The sequence below is a fragment of the Anarrhichthys ocellatus genome, unplaced genomic scaffold (genome assembly GCF_004355925.1).
Source record: "Anarrhichthys ocellatus isolate YVR2014 unplaced genomic scaffold, GSC_Weel_1.0 scaffold10, whole genome shotgun sequence".
Lineage (NCBI taxonomy): Eukaryota > Metazoa > Chordata > Actinopteri > Perciformes > Anarhichadidae > Anarrhichthys > Anarrhichthys ocellatus.
The window spans coordinates 2,706,059-2,732,970 of NW_022280040.1; the positions used below are offsets into that span (position 1 = coordinate 2,706,059).

A 26,912-nucleotide genomic window follows, 5' to 3' on the forward strand; every position below is an offset into this window, starting at 1 on the left:
GGGGGGGGCATGATGGCTGTCTAAACCTGTGGCATAGCCCAAAGAAAAGACTTGATACAAATCGACATTGAGGAAAGGCATTACTATTGGAGACGCATCACTGACAACATCAACACAAATAAAACTACATTCAACGAGCACCTGAAGGGAACAATAAAAGATAAGCTGCATTTACAGAATATGTATGAAAGGTATGCGTGTCAGCAAAATGTAAGAAGTTACAAAGCAAACGGAGAGACAGTTTTGAAGGATTCTTAAAGAGCAGCTCAAACTTATCACATTCACTAATCAGAATCTGAGACAATCCTTATATTATATACTTTCAGATGTAGGGAAAGCAAAAGAGGCATGCCTTGATGTCTTTACCGATATTTGCACACGAAAAAAAATCTCACATGCACGGCTGACATTTTTACAAAAAAAAGGTTCCAGTTACACTTTCTAACTGAATGACTGTCAAGGCTGTGACCCGCTCAGCCAGATATCTGTTGTCAACAAAGTCAAACAAACATACCAGAAAAATGTAAGCATACACAGTATGTGTAAACCAGAAGCCTTGCACCCATTAATACACATCCACACAGTCGCTCAGTATGTCACAAAGTGAAACGTGGCCCGTCCTGTGAAAGCAGCAGACTGAAAACCACATGAGAGAGCAAACAACTCCTCTGCAAAATGACCTTACTTGACTTTCTCTCACTACAGCAAACTCCAGTTGGATGAAATCAGCCACAGTTCTGAGAACAGGGCCGGACTTGGCTTTGTGATGCACAACTTCCAGTGTGTGCGCGTGTCTGCCACTGGGCCAACAACGCTAAAGCAGTTTAAAGAGGAACGCCATACCGTACAGAGAGTCAAAACACATTCTGGATATTTTTCAGCGCAAAAATAGCTTGTATGCTTCTGCTTCTCTCAGTTCTCCCTAACCGTGACGAAATAGGCAGTACTCCAAGGTGTATTGCGTATTTTAAGGCATCGAACATATTTATTGTATACCAACAGTAATGTTAACTGTGATAGACAGCACGGCTGTGGCTATGTACTGAGACTTGTCGCACACCAGAAAGCCTCTCGTGGTAGAGCTGCAAGGCCAGATACAACAGGTACCTAAACAGCAACTCTCTCAAAAGCACCATACATGTGCTTCCAGTGGATGTCATAAGCTCCACCAGACTTCAAGTCTTTCCAGCAGAGACACAGACTCTGACAGTAGATTGTAAGCTAAAACGCAAGAATCAAGCAGAACGTGAGGATGTAGTTACCCTTTAAGTTCACTTCGAACAAAGTTATTTATTGGAGCTCAGTTGAACAGCAATATTTCAAGTTACAGCATATGAAACGTCCTTCATTGCAAACAGGACATGAAGCTGGGTCATGCTTTAAGTCCCAAAAAACTATCTTGTCATAGCCATATTTGTCATTCAAAATGTCAATTTTTGCAAAAAGGAAACACATTTGCTGCCATGTTACTCACTCTTTTTTTCTGAGTGTACTATACTCAAGTCTCTTAGTCAACAGACATTCTGGTTAATACCTAAACTTTAGATTAGGCTAAGCCATAATAAAGGCAAAACCTGGTGACGCAAAAACCACTTCAGCTTGATTATGTTTCAAATGTAGGACATGCGTGTGTGTGTGGGTCTGCACTTACACTCTGTCTCTCACACATCTGATGAAGGTAGGCCCTTCCTCCAACAATGACTATCTGAGCATTGCGTGGGTTGCTCAAGTACGCTGCCAGCTGCCTTTGTCTTGATCGGTACCAGCACACGTAGAAGAATATCTTGATAATGATAAATACAATAACAACTCTGAAAAGACAGGGCGAGAAGGGGGAATGCGTTAGGGATAGGCAACTGTACACATGAGTTGTATACTCCCATCTTTAACGTGCAATAATAACTACATGTTATACTCACATGTACCAGTACAGCTCCATTTTGGTGAGATGTCGATCAGTGAGTAGAGGCTCTCATTGCTGATCCCAGGCTAATCCCACAATTTAGCCCTGAAACCAATAAGAAGTCTTAGTGATTCTTCCTTGTCCATTACCTTGCTTCATTTGAACAACTTATACACAGTTGTAATCAACACCAGCTCACTTTTACAAAAGAAGAAGCTCAGAGCATCTCACGGTTTGAGCTAGGTTAAATTTAAACGTTAAAGCACTTTCTGTAACTTAAAACAGATGGTACGTTTAGCACGACGGCTAACTTTGCTAACGTCACCCATCTCAGCTGAAGGCAAACAGAGGAACAGGGTGTTGAACTTACTGTATAGCGACAACTCCGCCTCGTGAATTAGCTTAAACGGTGTGCCATTCCCCTTGTTGTCTCGAAGATGTGATGAGAGTAGAGCTCCAGGGTCGAGCGGAGGCTAACTAGTTAAGCTTTAGCTAGGCTATCAAGTAGGATAGCAGGCCACAACAGCGGCTAAAATGAAACTATCTTACGTTAACGTTACAACAAAACAACGAAAACAGACCTGTTTTCTGAACATACCTCCTAGTATCATATACAAGGTTACTAGCTAGTTGCTCGACAAGCTACTCTTTAACTTAATCTCAAAGAAACAACTAAAGTTAAACTACTCGTGGAGAGCTTTAGCTCGCAGTAACGTTTACTGACTTACGTTAGCACACCCCTGTCCGCTGGGTTCACAGTGGGCGGTGTTGCCTTTAGTGTTTCCCGTAAACTGCTCCCACTATTTATCGGTTAGTTTTTGCGTTCAAGTGCCATTGTTGCTGTAAGAAAATGTAATTATGTTTATATTAGTAGCACTGATCTTATTTGCGCTGTCAGAGGATCATGGAAATAACCAATAAATTATAAAAGTATGGCCCCTAGAAGAAAAGTACAAACAGTAACTTTATAAAGGACTACAAATAGTAATAACAAGTTATACCTTCACAGAGATTACGTCTCAATCTTGTTATGTATAGTCTATGGTCTCAGCAGGAGCGCTGTCACAAAAAGAGATAAAACAAAGGGATGTTATCTATATATCTACATAGATATCTGAGAAGTTTCATTGACGTCCATCATAAATATCAATATTTCCGAGGTTCATTTAAGGTAGCATAACTTCGTCTGACAAAAAGGATATCTGACCAAATAATAAATATATTTTGATTAAAAATGTCTTTATATTATACATAAATATATATTTATCAAAAATGCATTCAGTCAGAGGCAAAATTAATCCGACACCCATAAAATAGGTCAAATCAAAGGTTCAGTGTCTCCCCGTGACACCTTCAAAGATGTAGTGAAAAACTATTTAAAAACTCATTCAAATGGATGTACAATGTAAATTAATTATAAAATATAAAGTAAAAGGTCTTATGAGGTTGTTCCTATCTCGCGACTCTTTGCCTCCATCTAGTGGTCAGTATTTTGTAACGCAGTTTACCATTTCAAAAGGACTATCACATACATTTATCTAGTAAACAAGACGAAAAATGTAAATTGAAGAGAAAAGCAGGTCTATCAGACTATACAGGGTGTGTAATAGACAGGTTATTTCTAAGCAGAATACAAGAAATCTGCAATATGTTTAAGGTATCTAATAAAGCTGAAAGATCGATCATAGTGAAATCAATAGTTCTATGAAACACTGAGAATTTGTTTTTTTATATATTCAAGTATATAACAAACAACATTTTTATTACAATTTAAAAGCATCTTTGATTGCAGGTCATTACAAAATGCAGGTAAACTTGTAGTCTTTTAGTCAAAAGTCGATTTGTAGTTCATGTGTATTATTTATTAAAGAATAACACAAACAAGATGATTGTCATTTCCGGTGAAAAGCTCTTCATCAAATGCTCCATTGTTGTGGCAAAGTTAAAGAAAAAAATAGTTGATCTCCCCAAATGCACAACTTTTTAATAGTAAATTAAAGTTACATTTACAGTAAATCTTCAGCTATTTGTCCAATAACGCAAACACATTCGTCACATTTTCACAACGCTCCGTCAGTGAAGAGACACTTACGAGTCCATTATCTTCCATATCTGTTATCTTCCACAATGATGGTTCGTCTTGGGTAGGTATCTACTTCCACAAATATGTAACGGAACTCATATTTTCCAGTTTCAGGATTCTGTGAAATAAAAAATAAAAAAGTTAAAACAAAATCTCAATTTGATGGATATAAGGATTATAATTATCACCACTGTACATTTAGTCTCTGCTGTTACAAGTGGAATTACAATTCTTAAATATTACGGTATGTTACCGCTTTGGTATGTCCCATCCATTTCATAAACTGCATTTCTACAAAGGCAAATACCAACCTCTTTTGACTCGGAGTGCACAGTTCCTTTGCGGCCTGGCTCGGAGCCCTCAATGTAAAACTTAAGTCTCATAAGCTTCAGTCCATCCTTCTGGTACTCCAGATGACTTAATGTGGAAACACAAACACAGAAGATAAACAAACAGGATCCCTCATCACTACTACCACACAGCTAACTTGTGAATAACACAATCTATTTGAAACTCTGCACTGAAATGTGGAACTTATTCATTCCCTCTTATAACAACAATAAACAGCTTACACATAGTAGCAAAACACCCACCTGACTTGCTGCCTCCTTCCTCGACGGGTAGTCTCCCCATAGCACTTGATTGGCTCCCCAAATGCACCAATCACCTACATTTTCAATAAACAAAAATGTTTTTTTGCACTCCACTTTTCAACAGGAGAAGACTTCAAAATGTGCGCTGAATTGAATGTAGAATAGGCAACATAAACTACAACGCACAATCCAAAAATTGTCACGATTAATTCACGCATTCAGTGCAACATTTACAGTATAGTCGTGTATTATTTAACTGTTGGGAAGAGACACTGTTTGGCCTCAGCAACATGTGATCCCTTTCTTACCTCTGGGTCTAACTTGACTTTGTTGAAGGCTTTCCCATAGACTTTATTTGGACTTGAGGAGGAAAACAGCTCTTGGAACACCACATACAACAGCCCACCTGAACCACGTGCACAGAACAACACACGTTACTGCCCCATTCGCATTATTTGACTTGAAATTAGATGATTATTCCGATTGACATCTTGAGGTTGTAGTCACCTGTCACCCCGAGCCCAATGACTACAACTATCAAGTAGGTGAAGTCTCTGCCAGCGTCTTTCACTGGAGGATATTGAGGGTAGGAGTTACCAGACAATCAGTCAACAATTTGGTACTTTATAAAATAGAATACATTTGATGGTTATAGTTTCACAAATGCAAACAGGTGCTTGCTTTATTCCATAAATAAATTGGCCCCTACACCAATGTTTACACATTGCATTGATCACTTGTACACAAATATTATAATCTACAGTCAATAAAATGAAGGAAAACTTGAATACAATGCCTGTTTGGCAGTGTCCATGTCTTGTTTACCTTTCTGTGTCGCTGAAGGCTTTGGGGTCCCACTCTGGTACCTGGAGACCGACCTGTCTCTCTCTTCGGGGCTGCTTTGGTTTCTGGCTGTAGAATCGAGCGAGATACGCCTCCGTGTCTGTGCTCGAGTTAAACCGCCCAGCACTGGCAAGACAGACGAAGGAGCCTCGACTCTTCTGCGGAAGGTCAGTCTCGAGATCGTCGACACTGTCCTGTGCGCGTGGATGAGCAAGCTGACTTGCGTGAGTTTACATTTCAGCCCGCAGTACTGTGTCGCTGTCTGTTGTAGATTCCGGTGCAGCAGGGCTTTCAGTATCTGCGTGTAAGCCATGATTACGTCCTCTGTGAAGAGAAGCACAGCCAGCTAGCAAGCGGAGTTTGTGTTACTTTAGCGCAATCGACAACTAGCAATAGCTGTAAAAACTAACATGCACCTACTGCAGGCTAAAATAATAATAAAGTGACTTATTATGCGTCATGAATGCACAACTTACAACACTGACTAACCTACTCAGGGGACTCCTGTGCTGGTCTGTGTCAAAAATCAGTCGTGCTACTTCTCGTGCCTTATGCGCATAATGTTGACGTCACGCGCCTTCGGATTCATGGGAGACGGAGTTTTTTTTAATGTAGCACCAAATGTAGCTCGCCCTTATATTTACAGAAAACAATATACACACGTTCACAGGCAGGTAAGTATACAGTCATGGTATTATAAATAGTTGTTAGTAGCATACCAATAATTAAAGGTGTACAAACTGGCTTCTTTAAAAGAAACATTGTTCAGAAAACAAACAAAACAATAAATACGATTTGGTTCCATTTGATACAATTTTTCTTAAATCAGAACATAATATTGACATATGATTAAATTTGAACTTGATATGAAAGTCTGTCAACATGCCTATTTTTCAATATATCCGCTTCGTATGATATCTTACAAAAAGTTATTTTTCATCAGTTCTCATATGGATATACAGCAACAAGAGTGATCAGTGCACCTGCACAAGCCCCTGCAGTGCACAACCTGTTGAGGCAACAAAACTACTTAGTTAGGTAAAGATTTTGGTTTGGGTTAAAATAAGTATGTAATACTAAACCCTTAGTTTATTGGTCTAAAAGTAGTCACGTTTAAGTATAAAGTATATTTAATCTGGTCTAATCTAAATACAGGGATCAGCATATGAAATATACACCCTGTGTTCTGAATTTTTGAAACTGTTTAATATAAAATTTATTGTTAAAACCTACGAATTTCCGGAAAGAATAGCTAATGAGTTGATGACCTAAGTATCATCAATACCCCTGAACAGTGAAGAATAGAATAGAGCATATGTTACTGACAAAATAAATCATCACAATAAAATCAGTAAACATCAGTTTATTGAAAACATTCTGTCCGGCATTTTCTGTTATCAAATTAATATGCCAACAGGTAAAAAAACCCAAAAACATCACAATGAAATGAAGTTTGACAAAGATAAAGTAAGTAATTAATGTTCAGACATCTGTGGAATGGGAATAAATAAACGTTAGTTGATGGGTCAGTAGAATCACGTATTGGCCTCTGCACCAATTAATGAACTTTAACATCACTTTATTTTAAACATTCAGTTGTTTGTCTTCTCAACAAGGCTTTCTCTACTTGTTTGGATATAAAAACAACCTGATACTCTACTGTAAAGAAATGACATCAAAATAAGAAATATAATGTGAAATCAGCAGCTGAAATATGCAGTGTCATATTTTGATGGTAACATGAAACTGATTTAAAAAAACCTGATTGTTTTTTTTTTTTCTCCAAGAACAACTTTACATTAAAGGTACTCTATTTTTACAAAAAAAACAAAGTTTCAGTCCCGTATCAGATATCATCAGTGTTCCACCGCTCGTAAATCCCAGCCTCTTGTGGAGCACAGGTGTGGGGAAAATGCACTTCTGCGGTCCCAAAGCAAAGAAGAAAAAGTTGCGTACACAACAAACCTTTTTTTTTTTTCTCATCACAGATCTCTACATTGGTAAAGTTGCTCAGGGCAACAGTTCACTCAAGACGCGAGGGAGTTAAACCTTAGCTTCGAATGCTGTCAAACTTGGCAATATGCAGAGGAATGATGCTGCATCTCTCTGATGTATCTGCAGAGAAATAAAAACACTATTACTTTAAGTCTGTTCTGGGGCCCTACACTCTTCTCATCTGCTGCTTGGGCTGCTTGTGATCAAATTGGTTCAGACTTACTTAATTACTCAGCTGTCTGCCTCCATCTATACGGGAAGATGAGTTTGTGACTTTGTGTGTGTGTGTTCAGGAGAGCGTAAAGAAGAGAGGAAGAGATGAGTATTTGTGTGAGCTGTTTTGACCGCTTTTTAAATATCTATGACAGAAGTGTGGGCAAAACAATACAACACAGAGACAACACACAGACATGAGAGCGATGCGAGTACAGAAAAGAAACATTTTATTCAGTATGTGCAGACATACGGATCTGTGTGTGATTGTGTGTGTGTATATGGAGGAAAAGGAGAGCATGGATGTAAATAATACATACATGACATTGAATACAGAAAATAATGTACGCATAGATGGTAAACACCATAAAAACAGAGACAGTAAGAAGAAAATTGGAACTCAGACGATGACAAAGTGTGAGAAAAGCGATGTCATATGTGAGTGAGTGCGACTAGTTTCTCATTGTGCTCACAGCTGATCTACTGTTCTCTCCTTCCATATATTAAAGGTTGTGTTTCCTACAAAAGCATCCTGCCAACAGTGAGCGTCATTAGAGTGTGAGGCTGATCCGTCCCTTCTGCAGAATATATAGGGTCCACCTCATAAGGACAAACGTAAAAAGTCCCTTAACTTGTCTGTCTGTGACTATTTGAACCTTCTAGGACTGATTTTATTGTCCTGCTTGGTGAAACAAATCTTTTTGGTTTGGGTTCTTCTTCTAAAGCAAATCAGCCACAACAAATAAACAAACATCTATTTATGAAGGTGAGACATGAATATCGTGTGTTGACAGTTTGAGGACACACTAAAGGGACAGAGGAACTGTTGACCAAAAGCCAATAAAAAAAAAAGAAAAAAGGAGAAGCTTTATTGTCATTTATTTTACAAGGCATCAGTAAAACCAGCCCTGAAAGATAATTTGAGTAACTGTAAAAATCATCCTTTCAATTTGTACTAGTATAAAAGTCTGTTTTAATACAAAGATATTAAGCTCCTACAGTAGAAGAGAGTTAGAAGACAAACAGACTTGAAGTAAATATGTTTGTCGGAAAAAAAATGTCTTTGTCAAAATAAAAATGTCTGTCAGAAAGTTAGCCAACGTATTTAAAAGGAAGTTTTAAAGTGTGAAAAATGAAAACGGTGAAATTCATTTGCGCAATTATCTTCACCCAATGATTTGGATTAGCAACAGCATGCAGTGCAATTAATTCATTTTGAAGATGCTTTTTTTCACTACTCTCTATGTCCTTCGACTTATGCATTAGTGGATGGGGGGGGGGGGGGCTTTTCATATTTTAATGTTAGTAGGTTAATGTTTAATGGATACAAAAGACGCATGCACAAGCCACACATCTCGGCTTTGAACTGTTATCCAAATTAAACTGCTTCTGGGTATTCCAACAGCTTTAAATGTATTAAGGTTAGTAATTAATTCAAATTTTCACTAATAAAATAAGTTTTCCTAGATTTGAAAAACTGCAAGCATCTATAGTTTGCGATAAAAATCATAACATGTGTGCTATTCATTTGAAAAATACATGCTTAGAAATAAACATGAAGATGTTTGATCACATTAATTTAGTTATCAACGAGGAATCAATGACTATGACAGATATGTTTCTGACTAACATCCCAAATTTAAAGATTAATAATGAATAATCAGTAATCGTGATCATTCTAAAGGTCCGTCTCTTTCCAGTGAGACATAAAATCTGGGCTGACTACAGTACGTACAGAGCTGATGCGCTTCACAGCATCTCATCTAGTCCTTTGTGTTCATCTTTGCACATGAATACATTTTCAATATCCTTTCGTCAAAGTGTCCCTTCATCATCATCATCATCATCATCATCATGCTGGTGTAAATCTCCGCTCCGCTTTTTCATATGTGAGTGACGCCCGTTCGTACTGATCCAGGATTGCACTATTCTCAAGAAGTCTACATGATGGAGACAATGTAACATAATGTAGAACATAAGCAGACACACACACACACACACACACACACACACACACACACACACACACACGACATGACAGCACACTTTACACATTAAAAGACAAAATAATAGGTAGCACTTTATGTGACTGCTCCATGTTATGCAAGCATAAAGCTGCAAGCACGAACTACTATCACTCTGCATTGAAATGTAACTTTTTGTCCTCTCGTCGGTTATTTACATCTCAAATGTGTTCATCAAAATGTTTATATTACCGTATCGTATTATGCTTATTGCAACCTCATGAAAGCACAGCCGTGGAGCATACACATGAACTGTTACACACAGGCATAAATACTATGCTTCACAATTAACCAAACATATAATCAAATGCTGCAAGTGACATAAACCATGCATAACCTTAGTATACATGTGTGATCAGGAAATATTTGTAAATGACAAAGAGAGTATGTGCTTTCTTTAGTGTGTGCAAAAATCATCAATAATTTCATGAAAGCGTGGGATTGCGTCTGCTTTCCAATGTGTGCTTTTATGTGGACTTAACAAGTGACTTCACATGAGTGACATGAATTATTTTCTGTGGGCCTACTGGGAGAAAAGTGCAGAGGTTAGACATATTATTTGATAACATTTTCAACTAAAGATGATTGAAAAAGTCCATGCTAATGAATGTCCACTGAGTGATACAATGTATGTCCTCGGGAGGACATACACAGTTAACTTAAGCATCACAAAATACTTCAAACAAACTCAGTCGGAGGGCAAGATGGCTGCAAGCAAGAAAACCATCTTGGTGAAAATGAACAAATAAAAAAAACATAAAAAAACAATATAAACCCGGGCAAAAATCACAGAAAAGGAAAACTAACTCACATTAAAGTATATACTGACTGGGCAAATGGTAGCTACACAAAAAACATATAGAGATTTAGATTGTTGGATAGGGTTGCTTACCTTGAAATTGTCTTAGACCCTAGTTGTGTTGTACTCTGATTCATGTTTGCTCAAAGAGCCAATGAGGCAGAACCTGAAATGTCATGGCTCTTTCATTTAATATCAAATATCCTTTTGCATAGAGAGGTCAGAATGCATAATGTGCTACATAACAGCAAAAAAAACGTCATTAGTGCTTTGCTAGTCTCTGGGAGCCTCGCATGCAGACCTGTAGAAAATGAATAAACAGTAAATACCACTCTGGAAAGAGCACATAGAAAGTGCATGCAGGAACGTATTTCCCCCCAAAATGTACTCCGATAGCTTCACATAGTGTTTTTGTAAACATATAGTTACTTTTCAAGCAGTCATGGTGCAAGTATACAATAAAATATTCTTTTTTTTAGATAGAAAATCTTGTTCATGCCAATATGTTAAGCTATATCATTTCAGTATCACAGTTAGGAATATAAATGCATATTTTATGATAATTTGCATTCATGTCAGTGAAGTTAGTCGTCTTTAAGAGGCACAGATTGAAGCCCTTGTGTTAACTGTCAAAACTAAAAATAATTCATATTTTCTAAAATGAGGTCTGTATTTGCTTAAAGAGCTGTAACAAACCTCAAAATACAGTAGAGTGAGCTAAGAATCACTGACAAACTAGCAGGGGGCACTTGACATGTAAAGGGGGGCACATTTTCTAAGATAATTTAGCCCTTTGTGGAAAAAAAACATTTTTAATGATCGAAAGGGGAGAAAGAACAGGGATCAGTGCAAACGAAGATGCTTATCATAATACTTAAAAGAAAAGAATGAGAGGAAGAGGAGGAAAGCTAAAATAAGAGGAAAACATAAATTGATGTAGGCCTAAGTATCCCACACACATTTCAAACATCCCCCATAGTTAACTCTACGGTTGCCGTTTTTTCCTCATCAGAAATCTATGGATACTGACCGCTGTACTGCCTTTTCATGGCGTGAAAGCCGGTGGCTGGTGGTGGGAACTTCTTCCAGGTCGTCGTCCAGGTCGCATCCATTGTCCGCTGCCTCTTGCGAGTAGCTATGCTTCATGACCAAGATGCTCCTGCGATTCCCAGTGGACGGCAGCAAGGGCCGCACTGCCATGGGCGGCTGCGGGAGGTCTGTGAGCAGAGTGGCGGCCCCTGCGTCTCGGGCACTCAGGTTCCCGCGACTTCCGCGTCCACTGAGGGACAGCTGGGATATGTGGGCGGAGCCGGGGATGGAGAAGGAGCCACAGTGGTGATCGTGGATGCAGCGAGAGGAGGCACGGCGAAGGGCGTGGTAGTTCTCAAAGTCTTCTGCCAGGTCGACTAAGTCGGCTGAGGCCGCTGCAGCTGTGGTGGCGCTCCGTAAAGTACACAGCTCATAGTGGGGCGGCTCAAAGACCTCCTGGAACATGGTGGGGTCAAAATCCTCCCGCCGCAGGATGTACTTTTTACGTGGCTGCTTGATCTGGACAATGACGGAGACGATGAGGAGGATGAGGACGATGCAGCAAGTGACACCAATTATGGTCCCGTTTGTGTTGTTCAGGTTGTCCAAGATGTTGGCTTTCCTCTTCTCTGAACATGGGTAAGAAGACATCACAACAGAAAGGGAACTTTAATGAGAACATTAACTACACGTCCCTTTGAAATGCTTGGCAAAACGTGTGAAGATAACGATCACAATGAGACAACAGAACTATGATCACCAGCTCTGTTCCCTTGGCTGAACCCCTCGCACAAACAGTGGTTGTTCAATCATAGCTTAGCAACCGTCATTAGGCACGGCAGGCCTTTCAAGCTTTGGATGTCTCAGGGGCTGTTGTAAGAGATACTCTGTTTATAAAGAATTTGTATATAAAGAGTTTGGATGGTTTCTTTTTTTTAACTGGCACACACACACACACACACACACACACACACACACACACACACACACAGTAAAGTCAAGTCATTTAAAAAATATATAGGCCAATATCACAAATCACAAAGTTGCCTCAGGGGGCTTTATAATCTGGACAGCAAAAGACACCCTCTGTTGTTGGACGCTCTATGCGTATAAGGAAAAAACCATCTCTCTGCTCTTTACTTAATATCTCCAACAGTAACCACAATTTACATTCAAGAAAATTCACCTCCTTTGGCCGTCACTCATTCCGTCACTCAGTCGCTTCTAGTGACTGGAATGAGTTGCAAAAGATGTTAAAACTCCACTTCTTTGCTACAACTTCCTCCTTTAATAACTCATTACATGCAATAGTTTCTCACCACGGAACCTGCTTTTAAATGTGCTTCTCTGGAACACATATATCTCTATTGTTGTATATATACCGTACACATAGTGATGTTTTCATTTTGTGTACTGTTTGTTTATTGCACTAGTTGCATCTAGGTTTTAATGTCTTGTATCGCCTTGCCTTTTGTCGTTGTCTTTCCAAATGAGAATTGATTCTCAATTGACTTAATCCAAATTAAATAAAGATAAATAAATAAAAAACCCTATAACGGGGACAATAATGGAAGAAACATTGAGCATGTGAGGGCGGGACTGATACAGACAGATGTTTACTTATTATCATGCTCGTTATTAAGTGGAGGCTAGTGGTAGTAAAATGTACACGCAAAGGATTTCACATTTTGTTAATCAAAGCTATTTTATTGGAATCTAAATTTTATATAAGAAAGTAACAGGTGTTCTGTCAATATGTGCTCCCTATGATGTGCTACTTTGCAGTTCGATTGGGGATATCGCTCTATCAGACTATGCTGCCCCTCAAACCCTAGGGTCAGGGGCTGGGGCAATATTAAAAGTGAAGAAGAGCTTGGCGCCCTTAATGTCACTCGTGCTATTTTTTCTCTCTTTTATATGTTATTTGGTCCAGCACCAAGTATTTTTCATCTGAATGTGCATGCTTTTGTGATTCTTTTTCTTTCAACATTAAAAGTGAGCTGTTTAGTAGTTAAGGGGGGGTGGGGCTTAGAAAATGGTCAAAGATTTAATTTGCAACAGCTCAAAGAAGGAGACACCATAGGTCACATGTAAAGAAAACAAGATTAAGGCCATGACTGCCATTAGCTATTGAAAAGACGGAGAAAAGGTCACATTGGGTCATAACTATAGTGTATTTATCACGAGGGAAACCACAAAGACTGACTAACAGTGTGTGGAGAGGTCTGGCATTGAAACGCTGGATGATCATGTAGCACAGCACACTGAGATTCAATGACAGCAAAATGGTTACATTAGGAATGTAGATGTGAAAGGAATAAGACTTGACATTTTACCACTAATGAGGACAAATGTGGGCACTGCAGTACCACTATGCGTTACTACTAGTGCAGAGAGAAGGTGGAAGACAGATTAACAGGCTGAAAAACATGGACTCTTCAGACTGAGTTCTGCACAATTTCAAACTCTGACTGTAGGGTGGAAGGGTATCTTAGTCTAAATGAAGAATAGGCAGTGTAGGGTTTAATTAATTGAGGCAATCTTTCATTTGCCATGCTTAAGAAAGAGTTACAGTACCGTAGCATCTCTGTGTGCAGCTTTTCTAGGTTCTAGGCCTCCAGGGGAGAGAGTGTGAATGTGCACATTGTATACGTTTGAAGCACAAACAAACTAGAGCACAACTTAAATGCAAGTGAAGCACAACAGCGATACGACCATCAAAAAATAAATTGTAGTTATTGTCGTGGGAGTTTCAAAGCCAGAGGGCTCAGGGGAGCTACAGTAAAGATCTCATCAAATGTTCTTGGAATACGGTGATGGCTCATGAAAAGCTGAGGAACAGAAGACAAATTAATTGGCGGTTATAATGCAGATGTCTTCACACATCTCAGCTAATTATCAGAACAGCATCATGTGGCATACGAAGACGCTGCAATAACACAATCTCAGTTTGAGGTGCAGATAAATGATGGAGCTGCCAGTGGCGAGACACTGGGGATCAATGTATAGATCCGGTGGCTTTAAAATTCAGAGTGCATGAGGGATCAAACTACAGAGGAAATTAAGAAATTGACAGTATTGCAAGGTCAGAGAATACACAGGACCTTGTTTACTGTAAGACATGGAAACAAGGTAAAATAAGGGCACCTTCAAAGAATGAAAACAAAGACCTGGACTAAGAACAGGATCAGTGGACGATGCATTCAACTAATCCTACTAATAGCAATCGTGATAAGCACTTGTAAGAGTGTATCAGGCTCACACCAAAAGTACAGTATGTTCAAACTCGCTCTGTTTTGCTGTCGCTCTCCGTGGTGCTGAAACACTCAAACAGATCTCTCCTGGTGCTTCTCTTCTTGATGCTAAAAAAAAGCAACATCTCACCTTTACATTGGTTCTCATCCCAGGGGTAGACACAGTTCTGCATGCCATTACACACCAGGGTGTTGTTTATGCACATGTTGCTGTGACAGAAGAAGGCATCTGCATCACATGGAGCTGGATGGGACAAACAAATTACAACAACAGTTACAGAATTATAAAGTAGTACTATCTTCACTCAGTTCAATCACTACCCTGTACTTACTCACTTGTAATCTAATCGGAAGCCATATATACAGTTGAGTGAAAACTTTTACTTTTTAGTGATTCTCCGCTCATTAACAACAGCAGATGTGTAGGACACTTTAGATATGCTGCAGCACAAATCAGTATTTACAGCTGAAGAGTTGTCCCAGTGTGCCAGATTTGGAGGAAATAAATTTGGATGGGCATTACTCAAATCAGACTTGTCCCCCCCCCCCCCCCTGAACCCATCTGTTCTTCATGAATTTTCATCCTCCTCTTCAAACATTTGCAGAGACAACTTCTGGATATGAATTTCTTGAAATGTGAGCGTACTGTATGTGTGTGGTGACCAAAAAGCTAGCCACGGCATTTCGCAATCATCTGCACACAGAACAAACCCCCAAAACAAATTATTTCTATTCACGCAAGACGTTGTTTATTTCTCCTCGGTGCACAGCCCACATCAACACAAATTTAAACCAGGCCATAAACACGAGCTTGTCCTCAGACACATGATCTACCATGGCACCCGCTCTGCCTGTGTGGCCCGAGACACAGCGCTGCCTTCGCGTCATAAGAGGTAGAGCCACCCATCAGTGAGACATGATCGTAAAATCAGTGTCCTACGGTCAATAACAGTGAGGAAGAGTGCCACGGCACGCTAACGACATGCTGATAGTTTGTCCTATTTAATCTACAGTGTAGAGTGCCGTTTTACTGTCACCTGCTAGATAATTGTAGTGTAGTGCTCTCTCCCCTCAAAACACAACACGGGCACCGGGTACTAAAGCAGCTTGCCAGTGGTATGGCAGAGCTGGGGACTATTTGACAGTGTTACCTCAGTAATGTATGGCTGTTTTCATCCCAGCACTCATCCCAAGTGAATAATAACACAGTAAATTAGAGTGACTTATCTCTATCTCTCTCTGTATCCCATCCTGTCTGGGCCTTTGCTAGCACTTCCTGAGTGACGCAGGCTCTCTGTGTGTGTTTTCCGATACCCCTCTTCTCATTTTCTCCCCCTACCTCCGATTGCCTCTTTCTCATCATTTTCTTTTTCTTTCATGCATTGTATGCCAAAGATTGTTTTGTTAATAACCAGCAGAGGGAGTCCACTCCTTCTTTCGCCTCCTGTCGCCTCCACACACACACCACAGGATGAGACAAGACGATATGAAGAGTGAGATCCGCACTAATCTCTTGTGAAATTAATTTCAAGACATTCTGTAATATAAGTGCCCCTTCGCCCCACACAGAAACATCCCAAGTCACTGCTGGAAGCATAAATGAACTCCTAAATGAGTGGCTGATGAAAGAAGTCTGGGTGTCTCTGTAGAGGTGGGCTCCAAGAGCGAAGATGTTTCTATAGTGAAGCGCTAGAAGCAACACATGGTTATCATGATTGATTCCAATTAAATAACCATTATAGAGCTGTGTTTTTGTTCCAGTGTAGTTAGGCTATTTCTCGAATACGAGGATGATATCTCTTTATTTTGTCTGATGTTGTCAATGTTGTTTTCCTTTTCCAATAATGATGCTTTTTCCGCGCTCATGTCTGCAGTGACATAATCTCTAACTTGCTCTAATTTGGGACATTATTGTCAGTTACTGGTTATGCGTTACGGATTCTTGTTTTTAACCCGTAACGTTGACAATATATTTTTATTTTCCTGCCTTAATTAATTACCATATGCTCCTCACTGGTACCACCAAGAAGACAGACCACATCTACCCGGCACTGGCCTCCTTTCACTGGTTACCAGTGAAATATACTGTAGGAAGTATGTTATTGGTTTTTAAAGCACGGCATGGACCGGCACCTTCATAGATTTCCGATGTCCTTCCTCTTTCCATTTATTACTGAGCAAAAACAGTGGGTTTGTCAGCTGATTAAGTGGAGTATATTACATTTACTACTTTTGTTATCATTCAACAAAATCTCAGTACATGGAATTTCTCCAAACGCTGGATTTTCCAAAAAGCCATCCATCTCCATCCATCCATCTCCATCCATCCATCCCTGTTTCCTATCCTACAATTCTACAATCTCATCTAATTCCCTCACTACTCTTTATAATCCCAAAGTAACCAAGATAACAAGTGTGTAGAGATGATATAATCCCAGGATCTAAAGATCAGTATGCCAACAGACATTAGCATACTGTGTTGTTCTTAAACTCTTTCATGCATTCAGCAAAGAAGCTTAGCAAGAAACGAGAAGTGATGTGTGTAGTGAAGCCAGAGCAAATTTCCATCTGCAGCCCCAGAGACAGGTATCTGTTGATGAGGCGTAACAATGCTGACAGACGTGATGTCACACGAGCACATTTATCACAAAGACATAATTGCTTCTTGGGTGAAGATAGGCTTCACTTACTCATACTTCACATTGGTAATCTTACACTGTAGTTCTGCATAGCAAGAGTGTGCATGTGTGTGTGTGTGTGTGTGTGTGTGTGTGTGTGTGTGTGTGTCTGAAAACAGAGCAAGATCAGTAGTATCTGCAGGTGTGAACGCAGCACGGACAATAAATGTGGATTTTTGCATTTGGGAACGTTGTCCCCATCGGAGCATCTTGCTGGGAGTCAGCAGCTGTGAATGGTTCTCTAAAAACTGCTGGTCCCACTGGGAACCAGCAGCTGTGAACAAACATATAAAGGATTGGGATCTACTGTAGCAAGGGAACGCTTATTCTAAAAACGGCCCTGCAAATAGAGAGTACACGTGCTCACTCGTAGCAGTTACACATTGTCTTCCTTTCATCCTTATTTAACTTCTGTGGTACATGGTGCACATTGTACCTCACCTTACATTGTCTCTTCTGTCAACTGCTCTCGCCTGCTCTCCATCTTTTCCCAGAAATGATTTTAAAAATGTAATTATTTTTTTATTCACATGGTAATGAAACTTTTAATTTCCTCGCCTTTCAGTTTCTCAGGGAGCTGCAATGCAGAATGATCGTCTACTTATTTTATTTCTACTGTTTGTGCTTCAATGTGACGACTGTAGCCTTTCAAAACCTGCTCTTGTTTTACATTATGAAATCAACAAGGTTAAAATCTTCCAAAAACCATGTGCATATAATTAAAATGTCATTACATCTTGTCAACAAATCTTACCCTGTGACGAAATGACGGTGCATGTTGAAATAAGCAGCGTTAAGCCGCTATTCCCAATGTACTATAATACGTTTTACTGTTTGAAAAAAATAAATAAAAAGTTGACTTGCACTCGCACCAACTTCAGACAGCATCACTAGACTGAATCGCCTCTCTGGTACACCTGTTCATTTGCTGCTGACAGGGTTGGTGCAGTGCTGCTGAGCTGTGGTGGATGCTGCTCTAAAGGCTGAGGTCTGGCTGGGGATCGCCTGAGTGACTTAAGCAGAGGCGTTGCCCTGGCAACAGCACATCCTGGCTCTGCTTGGTGTGAAGGCCTTTACGAAAGGGGACCACTGACTTCACAACACAAACGACGAATACTGACGCTGTTCGCTTATTCTACAGAAGCGAGACACTAAGCGAATCGTATTGCTACAATATACACATACGACCGACATAGACGTGTTGTAGATATGTGAGGAGTGACAACGGACTCATTAAGTGTGTGAGTCTAGTTTGTGACGTTCAATAAATCCAATCGACCATGCAGGAGGATGAAAAAGTAAATTCAGCTCACTTTTAAATAATCACTGGCTTTTGAATATATTTCTTCATCGATGATGCATTATTTCTTCTTTTCAACAGCCACAATCTCAAGATGACGCACTGAGGCAACAATAAAGCAATCTCAAAGGAAGCATGGTGTTTCCTTTTGCCATCATAAAAATGAAAGAGCACAGCACCTCTGAAATACCAGTGGAACCGCAAATGATGTTTTTGAAACTCACTGAATTGATTTAATGTATTTCTTGTATTTGAATCATGTAAAACAAAAAAAAAAAAAAAAATTGAGCAGCCTTTTACTGAGAGAGATACCTCTTCAAGTTCCAAAAATGAAAAGATGCAATGTTTAGTAGTGCAGTGTGTGTGTGTGTGTGTGTGTGTGTGTGTGTGTGTGTGTGTGTGTGTGTGCGTGCGGCAGTGAAAAGGCGCCGAATGACATTGACATACTGTATACTCACAAGCTGGAGACCCTCTTCATTCACCTCTCTAGTACAAAGAATGCCCTCTGCAACCCCTGTCAAACTACAAGCTCCTTCAATGAGGAGCCACTGAATGAGAAAGAGGAAGAGCTTGTGTGCTGTGTCGGCTAAAAGAAAATGGGGAAATGTGAACATACTGTTGCTCACCCAGATATTCCTTTGTCTCAGTCTCTCTCTCTCTCTCTCTCCCTTTCTGTATCTATCTATTGAGAACGGTGCTGATAGTGCTGCAGCACTGACCTAAAATCCACCAATACTATCATATCCGTAATAACCCACAGGCAATATTCCCTATAATGGAAATCACATTCCTTGGTTTCCTGCTTGCTGCTGTTTAAATGGTCATGAAACTAAATGGAAGCCTCCGACAGCATCTTTTCCATTAAAAGCATCCAATAGAAATTACCATAAACATGGTCACCGTGCCTCCATCTTCCTTTAACCAATAAAGACCAGACCTGTTTTTTTTTTTGGCGTCAATGTCGCTGTCATGGAGTCTGATTAATAAAGCCAATCAGTTTCTCCTAGGTGAGTGATGCTGCAGTCAATATCTTTATGATAAACAGCATGAGTGTGAGTGTAGGAATCTTACGCTCTTGGTAGGTCGTGTAAAGGATGCGGAAGCGGCTTTTGCGGCTGGCCTCGTCCGCCCACATGCGGATGACGCCCAGTGTGGAAACCAGCATGATGTCGTTGGCCACCGTGGAGCAGAACTTGCTCTTCAGGTCTTCCACCGAACTGAGATGAGTCAGGATGAGATAACATATCTGCAGTTTATTATCAAGTATCATGGACATTCACTCTGAATCTCAATGTGCAACTCAATTATCTACATTATTTAACAGCACCCACGGTTGTTCCGATTAATTTAAGGCCCAATATCACAACTTTATATCCAGGTAATCTCAAGATAACAAATTAGATTGTTGGGGAGCTCATATTTGTTGAAAGCGTACTGCAGTTAATGATTCAATTAATTCCTTATCTCAAGATATTGAATATGGTTTTCTTTGATCATGAATTAAATATCTCATGATCTCGAGATAAAAAGAAGTTTCGGCTCTGCAAGTGAAGTTGGGAATAGTTTGATATTCTAGAAAACACACTTGCTTTATACATTTTCAATTGCTTCTGCCAGCAGACATTAAACCAGGAGGAAACAGCTATGGCTCAGTCCAATGGTAACACAATCCACCTGTCAGCACCTTTAAATCTTGTTTGTTTAATCCGTACAAAAAAGAAAGTGCAAAAACGACAAGTTGTGGTGTCATGGGGGATATGTGCTTGGCTATTTTTGGGCTGGGTGCAGTGACTTCCTGGGGTTTATACTTTTTGCAACTCTCCCCAAGAGAGCAAACAAGTGTATTTCTGAAATGTTTGGACTATTCCTTAAACTGACAAAGATTTGTCCACAATTTGTCTTGAATATAAATTTACAATGATAGGCTCTTTCTCCTTGTGTCAGAAATTGATTCCTGTAAAGTAATTAATCTTATTTCAGCCATAAGTTCTCAGAGTGCTACCCATTAAGACATGAGAGGTTAACTTGACATGGACAGACTACGGCAAAGGAACTGTATCTTGTCAAAACCATTAATTTCATGTCATGACATATTTAAATATTAAAGTCTTCAAAAGAAAAAGCACAATGGTAAGTTGTTATCTCAAGATAAGGAGATGATTAAGTCATGATCACAAGATAAAGGGCCTAAAATGAATGAGTAATTATGGCCACTTTGAGCCTCTGTATAATTTATTAAAATGAGAGGTTACAAATGTCACACCTGCCACCATCATACACTGCCACAAAGTTGCGCTTGCATTCGTTGGAATTGGCCATCTCATAGTCGAGAAAACGCAGGTAGATCTGTCAGAGAGGAGGGAAAATACAGAGAGAAAAGGCAGAGATCAAATGAGGAAATTTAAAGATGTGGAAAGAAAAAAAGGTGAACTGAAAATATTTCAGATCATTTCTATTATGGCCTGTGCATCTTACTCATTATCCCAGAGCCTGATTTAGAGGCTTTGTAATGAAATAAGACGGACAGACTGCAGCTTGTACGAAGTCATTACGCACGCATATGAAAGGAGGACTCAGGGTCCATTAGCTTTAGACTCATTATCTGTTGGGATAAAGCATTACATAAAACCTACAACCTTGTTAAACTTTGAGGAGACTTTGGACATTTTTGCCACAAGCTTTAGATTATCAAGAGAGAAGATGTCATCCATTCACAGTTAACTTCAGACCCATTCTTTCAAATTCATGGATACCAAACATATACAATATATAATGAAGCTTTTAAAACCGTGACAGCTATATGGACTATTTTATTACCTTAACGATCCATTATTGAGTGAAATATCCACCTTGGTAACCACCTTGACTCTTCACAACAGCTATTCTAGGTGAAAGTAATACTTCCTTATTGCCTCTGCATCATCTGTCACTCGTTCGTCTGGCTGAGATCGCCCAATCCCGGCTATGGTTCTGGTTGGCTGCGCACAGCACTTGCCATCATTACGGTTAATGAGTGGATCGCTCCCCAATTGTGACAGGGAAATGTGACACTTCAAATGCCCACAGACGAAAGCTGCAGATGTAGCAGGATAATGGACCTTGGAATGTCAACTCGGCTCCAACAACATGACAAGTGAAATGGATTGGAGGGGGGAAACAAGTTATCCAGTTCCCCCTGGATTCCATATTCAAAAATCTTCCATCTAATAAAGGTTTGTTATATATTCAGCCACTCTTAAGGTTTTTGTCACAAGACTAAGGACATTATTTTGGTCTTCAATGCTGTGGTACTGGAATAAAATAGAGATGTGCCTTTCCTAAAATGCATGTCTTAACCCCTGCAGGAAGGACTGGAAGATGGAAGATGCTCTGAAAACAATTTCTTAGCTGACGTCACTGTAGGGTGCTGTTGTGGTCTATCCGATACAGCATGAATTGTCAGCACAGTGCCTTTTAAATGTGATGGAAATATTGAGATGGTGGATACAACATTTGGTTTTGAACAGGGTGGATGAACTCAGAAAGACATTACATTCATAAAATGCAGCTAAGAATATTGTTTTCAGAAATATGAAGAATTTAGGATCTGAAGAGATCTGTCAGCAATCCCTTACAATATGAAAGAGTGAAGGACAAAGTAGTTGTTATGGGTCGATGGTGTTTAGAAATGGCTCAATTCCACGTGGCATATTGCCAAAGAAGTCTGCTTTTATGCGTCATCCTAAAGGTTATAATCAGTGTCAAGGTTCATGAGGCCAGTAATCTGTAAAAATGTACCTATAAGCATGTTAATTAGGTCACTTGGCCCAATCATTCTATTGTCAGCTCAGCCAAATTAGGCTGTAAGCTAATTCCATCAGGGGAGACTAATTACAAATACAAAACATTGTTGATCAAGTGTACACTCAACTTTTTCAATAGACTTCATCTGGTGATAATGGCTGGTTAAAGCGATGAACCGACTATTGTTAAAGAGCATAACCTCCGAGCTTGTCCATGATACAGTTTCTGGTACTAGTCTGAGTCATGAGGCTTAAGTGGTGGTGTTGGGGACTTCTTTTTTCACCAGAGGACGATTCCTACTGACTTTGGTAACCCTTGAATTTTCATCCACTGTCACCAGCAGTTCAAAGTTTTCATTTATCCTGTGAAATATGTAAACATCTACTGGATTGACTGGCCCAAGATTTTGGACAGACATACATATCGTCATTTCTCATCTAGCGTTATCATTTGGTCACAATTTAAATTTGTCCAATACTTTGGTTTATGACTTAACACAAAAAAAGCCAATGACATTCTCATCAGCCTCAGATGTAATTTGTGTTTAGTTCTAATTAGCAAATGCTAGCATGCTAACACACTGAACTAAGATGGGCAACATGGTAAACATTATACCTGCTTATAATCAGCATGCACTGTTACTGTGAGCAGCATGATGAGAGCTGCTAGTGTGGCTGTTGACTCTTGGCCATGCCATTATCTATGACATATTTTAGAGCTGCACTAATGCACCAGTGTAACAATCTCTATGTGAGTTGAGTCTATCATCTATCTGACCGAAGTCTTTTCACAGCTTATAAGAGCTCTGCATTAACATCAATGATGAATTGCTTGAGGATACTTGCTGTATCTCTCATGTTGCAGCTAATAGGTTTGTCCTCCACAGGTGTAGTTTAAGTCGAATAGGGGTTGTGGTGCAAGAGCAGCAGTATGACAGAGATATTACCATTTTTTATGTATTAATACAATGTAAACCAATCCAGCACTAAAACGATGGCACTGTTGTCCTGCTGAAAGTGTGAACTTCAAAACCTGAAACGTTTGTGCAGGACAGATGGAAATGCGGCTTCAGGACATGGCTAGCTTTGTAAGTGCTGGTAGTTTCAGGCTAAACTTGAAAGAACCAAGAAACAAAAGTCTTTTCAATTATTGTTATTTGCCAGAGAGGGCCAACACTGTGATAAAAGAAAAATAATCCTTTACCCCATACTGCCATATGCACCCTTTTATGTTGTAAAAGATGGCAGCCTTATGGTCTTCGATCAAGAATGTATTATTTTTATGACATGAAATGTAAATGGTACCACAGAATGCAGTCGTTCCCATTTCGCTCATGTTTAGGCATGGGAGAATAATAACTGCAGTTCTTCATGCCTGTGAAGTAATGCGTGGTTGGTGCTCGCTAAATTTGAGCGGAAAGTCCATCAAGAAAGGCCTCATTATGTGAGGGAGACATGCACAAACCAACAAGTAAGCTGTTTTTCCACAGCTCTTGTTGCTGAACTCTTCCAACTGGCTGGAGATGAAGAAAAATCAGACTGCAGATGGCATCACAAAGCAAAATGACGGTAATGGATCAGATAGATACAATCACCAATTTGTAAGGCGAGAGATTGGCTCCAGCAGGAAAATAGGCTGCCTCCTCATTGATTCTGTAGCACCCCAATAATGACGCAGAATCCATCACTGACTGGGGAGGAATATGTTCTCACTGTTGCTAAAAGGCGCCTGTAACAGTGTACGTGCTGTTCATTACAGTCAAAATGAAGGCCCGTATTTAGGCCATTACCGTCATGAAAAAACGCAAAAGGTGTCAGACAGTGCAGGCTGACATGGTGGCAAAATCCAGACTGTGTAAAACAGACAAGACACAAATGATGGTTGGGAAAATGCAGTAGCTGTTATGAGTCAAAACAAGGCAACTAAAAATATTCCTCTACAACTAACAGCTGTCAGCTGAATTCGGACAGCTGTCCAAACAGAATCACCAAGAAGATGAAATGATACTAGAAATATACCAAATGCAGTCGACGAGAGTTATTATTGAGAGTTGTTATTTTGTATATGTATGTCTGTCTGCAAAGTGTGATATTGTGTTGCACAGCCTTGCCTCTAGCTGCATGTTTTTTGGGTTTTCTTTTAAGTGACTTTGGATGCTAGTAATAGCTAATTAGTGCGTTTCTTCAAGGTAGTTTCTGTGAAATCTATTTATAGGATGAAATTAAAATGACACATGGTGGTGTAAAGCAATCACATTATAGCATTAGAATTGGTGCAGTGCTGTCATTTCTGGCAACAACACATGGTTATTATTGCTTACTTGCCGGTATCTCTTTCAGCCGGTCTCCCCTTTAGTTAACTTTCACGCAATCCCATCTGCCATCTTGATACTGAACTTCCTCCCTATACATTTAGATATTTGATAAAATGCATTATTAAGTACATCTTTCCCTTATCCCCTTCTTTCCCATTTTTCCTCCTCCCCTGTCCCCCTCTCCTCCCTTCTCTCTGGAGCACTCCGGTACAGTCTAATTAGAGCCTCCGGTATAGGATGTCATTATCTCTCTTCTGTTTCTGGCACAGTGGGTACAGTGCAGTACTGTATCAGCATAGGGAAATGAAAGCACGCAGCACATACACTGATGTGGTGGGTGGCGTCCTTTGCATCCCTCACTGCGGTAACATGTGAGCGTGTGTGTGTGTGTTTTAGAAAGAGAGTACAGTAAGTTATATATATTTTGTGCGTGATTGAGCATGAACAGTGGATGTGGGAGCTTCAGGACTGTATGTGACTGAAGATAGATTTGTGCTAAAAAACGTATTTGCTGCCTTGTCCATCAGTGCCACTGACTGTCAGCCTGACTTGCCTTGTGAGACACTCCTGCAGGGCGAAAAATGACACTGATTCAGACCAAGGAAAATACATCATACTGCCAGGCTCGGTCCCTCTGTTGCTCTTTCATGCACATACACAGCCTTAGCCAAAGACTTATGATCGTCTTTGGTGCTGTAGCTGCAATGTACTGGCTGAATTACGCACTCCACTTAGAGAGACTGACAAATTAATGCTGCCTTTTTGCATTGATTGTAACATTTAACCGGGGACAGGGTCCCTCCTAACACCTGTTTCAAAGTTACAGTATTGTTTGGCTCTATCCGTGCTGATGATGAAAAGAATGGCTCTATAGATGGATGATGCAGTCATATGGTTCCTGTGGCCTTGGGACCTAAAGAAGCTGAATCCGAAGGACATTTTGAAGGGAGACAAGGCTTTAGATGGAAATATGCGACCCGAAGAATGTGTCAGATAAGAGCTAAGTAACTGCTGTGGCTATGAATCACAGTCACACCAATATTATCAGCCAGTCATATCATAAGTAGGGGTGTGTATAGTAAGAGCCTGCAGCACCGAATAAAAAACCTGCAAGAAAAAGTCAGTTTTTATCAATGATGGAACAAAGTTTAATATCTTCTCCAATGTGGACTGTATGACTTTAATAAAAGATCTCTACGGCCAGTGATAGCATTAACAAGTGCTGAATTATTGAAACAAGTAGTGACGGTTAAGCTGACATGGCAGCTGCCTTATCTCACTCTTGTGAGTAGCAGAAGACTACACACACTCTGAGAACTTTGCCATGTTGAGAGCCGTGTGGAGGCAATAGATAGATGTCCTCAATTTCATGTTGCCCTCTGATAAAAGCCCTTGCACTTGCAGTATTACAAACTGGAGCAACATTCGCGGGAAAAATATCATGTGGCGCCAAAACACACCTACAACTACTGCTCATCACCATGGGTGCCGCCAAAGAGAACAAAACACAGATCTCTGAGATTGTAACTTGAAGCCATTATAACATAAGGTATATTTTATCTCACCATTTAAAATGACAGTATTATAAATGTGACCATGCCCCTTTAAATCCTCAAAATGCAGGCCTCATAATACTTTTTGTCCTTGACTGAAATGTTCTATAAAAGTCTAAGTAAAACCGTGGTCTTATTCTATTAAATCAAGCCCTGCAAATGCACCCAGAAGAAGACCAACATTATTTCAGGAGTAGATTAACTGTAGTCATGGACTAAACGGTGTGTGTGTGTGCGTATATGACCAAGCCATATGAGAAGTTATAATGTTCGTAAAATGTGGCTTTTGCCGCTGCTCTTCCCTCGGGCAACTTTTAATCCCGTAGCATTAATGCAGCACAGGCAACTCTGGTAGATAAGGCAGCATGTCTAGTGTGTGTAAGGGGATGTAATAAAGGTGTGTATGTGTGTGTGTTTGTATGTCAGTATTTGTATATGCATGCAGGGCTGCGTGGAAAATACTGGCGGAGAAAACATATGCAGACTGTCAGAGGCCTCAGGGTCAAACGGCACAGCACTTACGTTCCCCCCCTCTCTCTGTCTGTCTG

At 40.0% G+C, this 26,912-nt stretch overlaps 2 protein-coding genes across 8 annotated transcripts in view; both read right to left on the reverse strand.

The window, feature by feature from the left end:
• timm21 (translocase of inner mitochondrial membrane 21) overlaps window positions 1–5,949 on the reverse strand; it is a 19,196-nt gene extending 13,247 nt beyond the window's left edge. The window contains exons 1-8 of the mRNA XM_031849778.1: window positions 5,405–5,949; window positions 5,087–5,149; window positions 4,888–4,985; window positions 4,580–4,653; window positions 4,298–4,403; window positions 2,274–4,104; window positions 1,920–2,008; window positions 1,652–1,811 (exon numbers count right to left, since the gene is read on the reverse strand). Of these exons, the coding sequence (XP_031705638.1) occupies window positions 4,003–4,104; window positions 4,298–4,403; window positions 4,580–4,653; window positions 4,888–4,985; window positions 5,087–5,149; window positions 5,405–5,735 (774 nt within the window). The 5' untranslated portion in view covers window positions 5,736–5,949 and the 3' untranslated portion in view covers window positions 1,652–1,811; window positions 1,920–2,008; window positions 2,274–4,002. The remainder of the gene's footprint in view (window positions 1–1,651; window positions 1,812–1,919; window positions 2,009–2,273; window positions 4,105–4,297; window positions 4,404–4,579; window positions 4,654–4,887; window positions 4,986–5,086; window positions 5,150–5,404) is intronic.
• A 617-nt stretch (window positions 5,950–6,566) lies between these two features.
• Window positions 6,567–26,912, reverse strand: part of neto1l (neuropilin (NRP) and tolloid (TLL)-like 1, like) — a 61,018-nt gene continuing 40,672 nt past the window's right edge. The window contains exons 7-13 of one of the 7 annotated variants that reach the window (XR_004212833.1): window positions 20,978–21,060; window positions 19,786–19,931; window positions 14,867–14,980; window positions 11,484–12,111; window positions 10,547–10,619; window positions 7,641–7,690; window positions 6,686–7,537 (exon numbers count right to left, since the gene is read on the reverse strand). Coding sequence is in view for 6 of the 7 variants with exons in the window: in XM_031849777.1 (XP_031705637.1) it covers window positions 9,483–9,570; window positions 11,484–12,111; window positions 14,867–14,980; window positions 19,786–19,931; window positions 20,978–21,060 (1,059 nt within the window). In the remaining variant the exon portion in view is untranslated. Of the gene's footprint in view, window positions 7,691–7,899; window positions 10,755–11,483; window positions 12,112–14,866; window positions 14,981–19,785; window positions 19,932–20,977; window positions 21,061–26,912 lie in introns of those variants that run through there. The other 6 variants (XM_031849776.1, XM_031849773.1, XM_031849771.1 and 3 more) reach the window with 6 other exon arrangements.